The sequence below is a fragment of the Corticium candelabrum genome, chromosome 13 (genome assembly GCF_963422355.1).
Source record: "Corticium candelabrum chromosome 13, ooCorCand1.1, whole genome shotgun sequence".
Lineage (NCBI taxonomy): Eukaryota > Metazoa > Porifera > Homoscleromorpha > Homosclerophorida > Plakinidae > Corticium > Corticium candelabrum.
In genome coordinates, this window is record NC_085097.1 from 4,884,737 (window position 1) to 4,894,736 (window position 10,000).

The 10,000-nt window shown below is 35.9% G+C and overlaps 2 protein-coding genes across 4 annotated transcripts in view; one reads left to right on the top strand and one right to left on the bottom strand.

Annotated features, from left to right (window-relative positions):
• The window catches only part of LOC134188925 (uncharacterized), a 22,421-nt gene extending 14,493 nt beyond the window's left edge, over positions 1-7,928 (top strand). The window contains exons 17-27 of one of the 2 annotated variants that reach the window (XM_062657136.1): positions 399-589; positions 653-779; positions 1,738-1,811; positions 1,880-2,174; positions 2,246-2,369; positions 2,513-2,648; positions 2,947-3,086; positions 3,146-3,399; positions 4,826-5,403; positions 6,763-6,873; positions 7,477-7,928. In XM_062657136.1, coding sequence (XP_062513120.1) covers positions 399-589; positions 653-779; positions 1,738-1,811; positions 1,880-2,174; positions 2,246-2,369; positions 2,513-2,648; positions 2,947-3,086; positions 3,146-3,399; positions 4,826-5,403; positions 6,763-6,873; positions 7,477-7,611 — 2,165 coding nt within the window. In that variant the 3' untranslated portion in view covers positions 7,612-7,928. Of the gene's footprint in view, positions 1-398; positions 590-652; positions 780-1,737; positions 1,812-1,879; positions 2,175-2,245; positions 2,370-2,512; positions 2,649-2,946; positions 3,087-3,145; positions 3,400-4,825; positions 5,404-6,762; positions 6,874-7,476 lie in introns of those variants that run through there. The other variant, XR_009971406.1, reaches the window with a different exon arrangement.
• The window catches only part of LOC134188926 (dihydroxy-acid dehydratase-like), a 12,257-nt gene continuing 7,672 nt past the window's right edge, over positions 5,416-10,000 (bottom strand). Inside the window, exons 24-25 of one of the 2 annotated variants that reach the window (XR_009971407.1) lie at positions 9,860-10,000; positions 5,416-5,773 (exon numbers count right to left, since the gene is read on the bottom strand). The exon at positions 9,860-10,000 is cut by the window's right edge and continues 77 nt beyond it. Coding sequence is in view for 1 of the 2 variants with exons in the window: in XM_062657138.1 (XP_062513122.1) it covers positions 9,949-10,000 (52 nt within the window). In the remaining variant the exon portion in view is untranslated. Of the gene's footprint in view, positions 5,774-9,837 lie in introns of those variants that run through there. The other variant, XM_062657138.1, reaches the window with a different exon arrangement.

Genomic DNA, 10,000 nt, shown 5'->3' on the forward strand with positions numbered 1-10,000 from the left:
GGTACACGTGGGTGTTGGTACACATGGGGGTTGGTGCATGTGGCGGTTGGTACACATGGGGGTTGTACACATGAGGGTTGGTACACAGGGGGGTTGGTAGACTTAGGGGTTGCTGCACGTGGGGTTGTTGTAGGTTGAGATTGGTGCAGGTTGGAGTTGGTGCACTGCACCCCTAAAACTCTTGGTTACACCCCTAAAATGTTTGGTTACACCCCCTAAAATTATTGGTTATACACCTCTAAAACTCTTGCTCAGACTCTTTGGGCCTTACGATAGATCTGCGTCTGGTATGTCTATCCGTTTGTTTGCCTGCTTGCCTGCTTATGCGTTTGTACTTTGTCACATTGAATGTCGCCAACTCTTCACGTGTTGACCGCTTTGTATGCTCAATTGTCTAGGCAAGTGGATGAAGGATTTGGGCATTGACATTCTGTTTGTTCGCGGAATCATACCCGAACATATCTCCGGGCTCATAATTCAAGCAGGAATAGAGGGACACATCAAACTGTTGAATGACGTGTATCTACAGTCACTGTATATTGAGGTACAAATCACACCGCCGACGTTTTGGCTGGTTGGAACGGTTCAGGTGCGACTGCAGTCATCGTTTGTGTGTGAAATTTTGTAATGCGTGTGTATGGCATTTCTGTAGATAAAGATTCATGACGACACTCTGTATCTCACTGGTGGTATTGGTGTGGGAGTGGCAGGTCTTACGTTCTATTTCCGTATGACGGGAATATGGCACAACCCGCTTGGCTTGAGGAATGTTGCAATTTGTAAGTATGCAATATGTTAAGAGTAGAAATGGGGAACTGTTTGTAAGAAATAATAAAAGTAAATAAATAGATAAATAAATAAATAAATAAATAGATAGATAGATAGATGGATGGACACACAGGCAGGCAAACAGACAGACAGGCAGAGACAGATAGACAGGCAGACAGACAAACAGACAGACAGAAGGCAGACAGGCAGACAGACAGACTGACTGACTGACAGACAGACCAACAGACAGGCAGACAGACAGACTGACTGACTGACAGACAAACAGACTGACCGACAGACTGACTGACAGACAGACCGACTGACTGACTGACAGACAGACCAACAGACAAACCAACAGACAGACAGACAGACTGACAGACCAACAGACAGGCTGACAGACCAACAGACAGGCTGACAGACCAACAGACAGGCAGACAGACAGACAGACTGACTGACTGACAGACATTCTAAATAGTTTTAGTTGTAATAGCATTCATTTATGAAAATATATGAATTTTGACAAACAGACTGACTGACAGACAGACCAACAGACAGACAGACAGACAGACACTCAGAGACAGACAGACAGTCAGATTGATAGATAAATAACTATTTCAGATTCCTGTGTGATGCAAATATATTAATCAATTTATTTATTAATTAATAATAGTTCTGTTAAATTACTTGCTACTATCACTCTCAGTGGAAAGCGATAGAGATAGAGCATAAGAGCCTGCAATTAATATGCTAGTCACCATGAAGAAATGGATGCTCATCTAAGAGCTGAATCTACAGACTATATAGAGACAATAAATAGGATGTGAGTTGTTGGTCAACAATAATCTAGTGGACCAAGACTGTATGCAGTGATCAACTTACATAAAATTTAGAGATTGTTGTGTGGCTTTCTACTGTATGTATTTGTTGCACATGAATATTGTTGTAATATCCCCATCTATTGGTGTACAGCAAACGTTGCTCTGGAGCTCGGCTTGACTCCAGCTGGCATCCCATTTTCAATCGGTTTCGAAGGAACTCTTCAAGTACGACAGTCAATCTCAGTGTTCACTCGTTTCATTCCAACTCACAACCATCTCTTGTTTTGTCACAGATAAAAGATCTGACCGGGTCAGCAGCCGTCTACTACAATGTTGAAAAGCCAGAGGAAATTCTCCTCAGCTTCAGCATGAATCATCTAACCATTGGAGATATCATCGGTCTTTTCCTGGGGAAGACAAGCTTGCCCAAAGAGATAGCAGACTGTGGGTTTCCCCAAGGGTTTAGTGCCTATTTCTGCACTGGTGATGTGAGGTTTGCTGGAAAAACGTTCACGCCAGGAATTTCGTTCAATGGCACGTTTGAAGTTCCTTTCTTGGGAATTAAGGCTGCAGCTGAAGTGCAAGTTGGTCAGTCGGGTTAATGACGATGTGCGTGTGTGTGTGTGATGTCTTTAAATTGTGTTTGGTGGGTTGTTTAGACATACCAAGATTGTTTTACGCACATCTGTCTCTGGATAAGATTGATTGGGGATTCTTGTTGATTCAGAGAAGTTTCAGTGGTGAGGGAGCGACTGTTGGACCACTGCTGTTGATTGACATAAGGTGCAGTGACAGTTGTAACTGTTTGTTGTTGTTGTTGTGTGTGTGTGTGTGTGTGTGTGTGTGTGTGTGTGTGTGTGTGTGTGTGTGTGTGTGTGTGTGTCATTTCAACTGCTACAAAATGTTAATCAAAATTGTTCTATTAGACCATTTAATGGTAAGTTCCTGGTGTATGCGGAAGCTGCTATCAAAGTGTTGGGAATAAGTGCGTATGGTCGAATCAATATGACAATTTCTTCACTTTCATTCGAGATCACTGGTAACCTGTGGAATGTCTTTGAGGTTTGTCATTTATTTGTTAGTTGTATGGGTTGGTTATTGTTATTGACTGGTTGGACAATGTTGTGGATTGGGAATGCAATTTATGAACATTTAGTTGTCTGTGTGTTTGTCTGTCTGTCTGTCTGTCTGTCTGTCTGTCTGTCCGTCTGTCTGTCTGTCTGTTGGTCTGTCTGTCTGTTTGTCTGTTGGTCTGTTGGTCTGGCTGTCTGTTTGTCTGTGTGTGTGTGTGTGTGTGTGTGTGTGTGTGTGTGTGTGCATGTGTGTTCATGTGTATTCATCTTTGTGGCATTCATTCTAGGCACACTTGGAGCTCGAGGCCGGTTGGCCATCAAATAAACAAGTGACCGTTGGCGATCCATGCGAGACGGACAAGCCCGAGTCAGAGCACCAGGAACCATCACTGGGTGCACAAGGCGTTTCAGCGGCATCAACAGATGTGTCAGTAACACATTACAATATTTCTCCAGATGATAGTCAAACCTCTTATTGTGCTGTAGACCTTCAGTTCCAAAGGAAACCATATCGGATCGAGAGTGGCAAGCTCACTTAGATTCTACACTCGTGTCTCATGTAGATTGCCACGATGTGACCAATGCAAACTACAGTCACGTTTCAACAGTTCGTTCACGTCTGGGTCAAAGTGCAAACATATCAGTGCCTTCTCTGAAATTCGTGGATGGTGATGAAAAGCTGTATCTTCACTCAGGAATACACGACTCGCGTCACGTCAGATCTGCCCTGTATGCTCCAGGTAAACGATACTTTGGTGTTATTAGTATAATATATATATATATATATATATATATATATATATATATATATATATATATATATATCCCAATACCCCAACTTCTAATTGCATACCTGCATGTAGCATCTTGGCGCTGCAGCACCATAGTTTTACAGACAACTGTTCTAATATGTTCTTGAAAGCTTGAGGAAACGGTATCCCACTGGTTGATGATGTCTTTGAACATATTCCTTTCCAGTCTTTAGAGTGAAAGATGATATGAAGTCCAGAGATTCAAAAACTAGTGGATAGAATAGACTACCTGCTGTGCTAACATTGCCTTCATGCCGGGCATCTTTCTCACATTCTGCAGGACTGATTGCTGCTTTCAATATATAGGAAGGCTGTAGAGAGTTACGGATTGTAACATTGAATATCCAGGTCGACCATCCATGAAATCTGGATGATATACGTCTCCTGGTCTGCTTGAATCATAACCTGAGCAGTTCTGTTTTGTTTGACACGCAAGGCTTGGAATATTACTTCACAAAGGGCATTGTGACGTTGAACACGTAGCTGACCTCTAGATGTGGTCACCAAGTCGATCGATTGTAGTGCCACCACAGCAACAATAATATAGACGGTGGATATTGGTCTATCACTCCATGTACTGATGCACTTCCCAACTTGGGGTAAAACACAAAAAGACTACATCTACAACACTATTTCAACTACAACAGCACATGCACACATCTATACACATAACTACTCTATAGCACTCCAGATCACAATGCAACCTATGTTACTCTATTTCTAAGGTTTTCTTGGTTCACCATCCATGCTATGCGTTTTACAATTTTATTTATTGAATGCAATGTCCTTGTCTTAAGATGTAATTGACTTGTTCGATGCTTCTATAAACCAATCTCCCATTCTGTCTGTTACTGACTCTCTGTTGCTCATCCCTAAGCCACGTCTAACTCCTTTCTGTAAGCCCTGTTTACGTGTTTACTTGTTTGCCTGTTTACCTGTTTAGTTGTTTGCCTGTTTACCTGTTTGCCTGTTTACGTGTTTGCCTCTTTGCCTGTCTAACGACCGAAGCTTTTCCAAGTCCCACGTCTCACTTCCATAGGCTAACACTGGATGCAACAAGCTTTCGACTGATTCGTAGTTACTGTAAATGACAAATATTTGTCAAACAAAGTTTTGCAATTTTGTCAAACTCATTTTTGACAAAATGTGTACAAGCTACAGCTTGCACACACACACACACACACACACACACACACACACACACACACACACACACACACACACACACACACACACACACACACACACACATGCAGCCCACACTCCACACCGCAACACTCAACCAGTTTCACACATTCAATCCATACACTTGCATTACTATATTCATGAATGTTGAAAATGTAATTTCATCTAGTTCTATCTGCATCTGCAAAGCATCGCAGGCTCCTCCTACGCAGACGGTGGCTCCGCGTCTCCACCAAGTCTGGCTCTTTCACTGCATTCAGTCAGAGTACGCGGGTCACTCGAGATCTTGACATTTACTATCCACGATCGAAGCGCTCAGACACATGCGGCGGTGACAAGTACCACGCGGGCACACCCGCTTCAGATCAGCCCGGTTTTCGAGTGAGCGGCTACTTCAAGAACGATCTCTTTAAGAGGATACGCGAGGTCGCCACAAAGATAATCGACGACGCCGTGAACTTTGTGAGCAACGGATTGAAACACGCACAAGAGGGAGTCCAGAGCGCGATTGAATCCGTGAAGAGCTTGGACAACAGCATTAAGTATCACCAGGATCAGATCTGGTGCTGGAAGAAATATTGTTCGAATGCGAAGTGGCCGTCGAAGATATGGAAGTGCGCTTCGGCTGGGCTACACATTGCGTTTCATGGGCTCGCGATCGCTGGTATTGAATTGGCAAAGGTGATTGCTATCGGAGTGCTCGAAGTTGCGAATGCGATTTTGGCCGGATTGGATTTTGCATTCAAGGTCAGATTGATTGATATTAATTGTGTAGTACATGTAGTACAGTACGGCATCAATGATTTAGTGTACGACAAATCCTCTCATCTCTGAGTAGTCCCCGGGCAACCATTAAAGTTTTAGTTGCCCGGTCATTACTCTGGTTGCCCATAAACTAACTGAAATAGGCTTTGCTGTGTGTCCTTTTCGAAGTCTTCGTCTCATTGAGACTCCAGAGTCCTTCACTGCCTTCTTTATGGTGCACTTGGTTGTCAAACTACTTCACTGACATCACTTGAAGCTGACTGATCATCGTCTGATAAATGACGTTCACTTGCAATCTCAAAGTTTCTTCTACAATGTGTAGTTGTCGTTTGGAGGTAAGTGGTGTTTGGTACTACAGAGACAGACAAAGTGGTTAATATGGAACTTGGAATTTTTGGCTTCAAGTGCTGCAGATGAACAGGTGGACGACGTACTGCGCATGGCTTCAGTTTGGTTAGTCCTTGGGTTAATAAAAAAATCCCAGGGTTATCTCTGGGCAACTATAGTTTGCTGTTTCAGTTGCCCGGACATATTTTTAGTTGCCCCGGGCGCCTGGACAATTGATTTGTTGTACACACTGGATTAGTATTAAAATTAACTTAGTAATTAATATTAAATTTTTATTAAAATTAAATATTATTATATGTATACAATCGTACAATAAATAAAATCCAATAATAGCAATAATAATAAGTCATTAATTAATTAATTTATTTATTTATAATTAATATCAATTTGTATTAAAATCAAATGTTATATGTATACATGTACAAATATCCAATAAATAAAATACAATGATTTGTCTGTTTGTTTGTCTGTTTGTCTGTTTGTTTGTCAGTTTGTCTGTCTGTTTGTCTGTTTGTTTGTTAGTTTGTGTGTCTGTTTGTCTAATATATTAGTAAATTATAAGTCATTAATTTATTTATTTATTTATAATTAATATCAATTTGTATTAAAATCAAATGTTATATGTATACATGTACAAATATACAATAAATAAAATACAATGATTAGTCTGTTTGTTTGTCTGTCTGTTTGTTTGTCTGTTTGTCTGTTTGTTTGTCTGTCTTTGTTTGTCTGTTTGTTTGTCTATTTGTCTGTTTATTTGTCAGTTTGTCTGTCTGTTTGTTTGTTTGTTTGTTTGTTTGTCTGTTAGTTTGTGTGTCTGTTTGTCTAGTAGATTAGTAAATTATAAGTCATTAATTTATTCATTTATAATTAATATCAAATTTGTATTAAAATGAAATTGTTATATTATAATTGATATCAAAATTTTATTAAAAATTCAACATTATTATATTAGTAATTAGCGTTCTTCATGAGTATTGCTTCTGTTTGCAGGTAACAGGAGAGATTCTGAAAGCGATTATTAATGGAGTTTTTGGATTGATTGATATTCGAAAAGGAGAGTTTGAATTTGCCCTGACATCAAACGTTAAACGTTTCTATGTGGTACGTTTTTGTTGTTTGTATGCATGCATGAATCCGTGTGTGTGTGTGTGTGTGTGTGTGTGTGTGTGTGTGTGTGTGTGTCTGTGTGTGTCTGTGTGTGTGTGTGTGTGTGTGTGTGTGTGTGTGTGTGTGTGTGTGTGTGTGTGTGTATCTGTCTGTCTCTGTGTGTGTGTGTGTGTGTGTGTGTGTGTGTGTGTGTGTGTGTGTGTGTCTATCTGTCTGTCTGTCTGTCTGTCTGTCTGTCTGTCTGTCTGTCTGTGTGCTCTGCCTGTCTGTCTATTTGTGTGCTGTGTCTGTCTGTCTGTTTGTATGTTTGTCTGTCTGTCCATCTGTTTGTCTGTCTGTTTGTCTGTCTGTTTGTCTGTCTGTCTGTTTGTCTGTCTGTCTGTCTGTCCATCTGTCTGTCCATCTGTCTGTCTGTCTATTTGTCTGTCTATTCTTCTGTTTGTTTGTTTGTCTGTCTGCTTGTCTGTTTGTTTGTCAGTCTGTTTGTGTTGTGTGTGTGTGTGTGTGTGTGTGTGTGTGTGTGTGTGTGTGTGTGTGTGCAAGTGCGTGCGTGCACGTGCACATGCATTATGATACTAATTGCCACATAATGTGAAGGAATTTGAGATCCATTTCATCAGCTGGACACTCAATCCTCGATTGGAAATCAATTTCAACAGTATCTGGGATGCAGTGAAGTCTATTGGTTCTAGCATAGGAAACATCATCAAATCCTTGATAGTTGAAATGTAATGAAGACAACAGCTCGATGTCGTATCCGTGTGGCAGCCAATATACACACTGCTGCTACATGAGAGCTAGAAATGCAGTCATTTGAAAATTGACCACCGTTACTTAGCAACCGCTGGTGTATGAGTGTCTGTCTCATGCATTACCATGTGCCCTTGGCTTGACGGTCCAGGGGTTCCTTATGAGGTGCAATACAATTGGATGTTCAATAAATATTTCATTAAATAATTATTTATAATAATTTAAATAATGTAGATAGTAATATATTTGTAATATAATTAAATATTTATTTAATTAATTATTAGTTTTTGTTTAATAAATATTTAATTAATTAATTATTTATAATAATTTAAATAATGTAAGATAGTAATATATTTGTAATATAATTATATATTTATTTAATTAATTATTAGTCTTTTGTTTAATAAATTTTTAATTAATTAATTACTTACTAGTTGGCTGTTCAATAAATATTTAATTAATTAATTATTTATAATAATTTAATTAATGTAAGATAGTAATATATTTGTAATATAATTAAATATTTAATTAATTAATTATTTATTTATTAGTTGGCTATGCAATATTTATTTAATTAATTATTAGTGTTTTGTTTAATAAATTTTTAATTAATTAATTATTTATAATAATTTAAATAATGTAAGATAGTAATATATTTGTAATATAATTATTTATTTATTTAATTATTTATTAGTTGGTTGTTTAATAACTATTTATTTAATTAATCAATTGTTTATAGTGATTTAACTAATGTAATATAACAACTACTGTATATGTTAATGAATTAATTTATTATTAGTTATTTGTTTAATAAATTTTTAATTAATTAATTATTTATAATAATTTAACTGATGTAATATAGTAATACATTTACAATATAATTAAATATTTATTTAATTAGTTATTTATTAGGTGGCTGTTCAATAACTACATTTAATTAATCAATTGTTTATAATGATTTGCCTAATGTAATATAACAATAATGTATCTATTCATAATTTAATTAATTATTTTATTAGTTCTTGGATAATAAATATTTAATTAACTATTTATTAGTTGGTTGCTCAATAAATATTTATTTCATTAATTAAAAATAATTACTTATAAGATTACTAATGTAATATACTAATGAATGTAGTATATTCATGACTTTATTAATTATTTATTAGTTGGTTGTTTAATAACTATTTATTTAATTAATCAATTGTTTATAGTGATTTAACTAATGTAATATAACAACTACTGTATATGTTAATGAATTAATTTATTATTAGTTATTTGTTTAATAAATTTTTAATTAATTAATTATTTATAATAATTTAACTGATGTAATATAGTAATACATTTACAATATAATTAAATATTTATTTAATTAGTTATTTATTAGGTGGCTGTTCAATAACTACATTTAATTAATCAATTGTTTATAATGATTTGCCTAATGTAATATAACAATAATGTATCTATTCATAATTTAATTAATTATTTTATTAGTTCTTGGATAATAAATATTTAATTAACTATTTATTAGTTGGTTGCTCAATAAATATTTATTTCATTAATTAAAAATAATTACTTATAAGATTACTAATGTAATATACTAATGAATGTAGTATATTCATGACTTTATTAATTATTTATTAGTTGGTTGTTTAATAAATATTTATTTAATTAATCAAATATTTATAATGATTTTAACTATCAATTAAATGTAATATAACAATATATTCATAAATTTATTATTTATTAGGTCTTTGTTTAATATAATATATTTATTATTTAATTAATTATTTATTGGACAATAAATTACTCATTTGTAAGGCCAGCCGGACCACACAAACGGCTTCAAGTATTTCTGCCACAATAGAATGCATAACCAAACAAACTCAAGCAAAACTCTACAACATGCAATAGTAAATCAAGAAAGTTTTGGCTCTTAGGCAATCAGTGGTGTAGCTAAGCATGAGGCAGCGAGGTAACCACCTAACCCTAAATCCAACAGATTGACTGTAGAAGTCTGGCCAAGACCTATACCTATATATACATATACATATACATATATATACATGTATATATAAATATATATATATACATGTATATATAAATATATATATATATACATACACACACACACACACACACACACACACACACACACATATATATATATATATATATATATATATATATATATATATATATATATATATATATATATATATCGGCCTACACATTGTATCACATTGAGACTGGACTTTCTTATTGTTACGTTCTCAACACGAATCATTCACTCTGAATGGAACAAAACAGTCAACGTGTTCAATACGTTGTTGCTCCAGTGTGAGAACTCGAAACGAGACGAGCATACTTT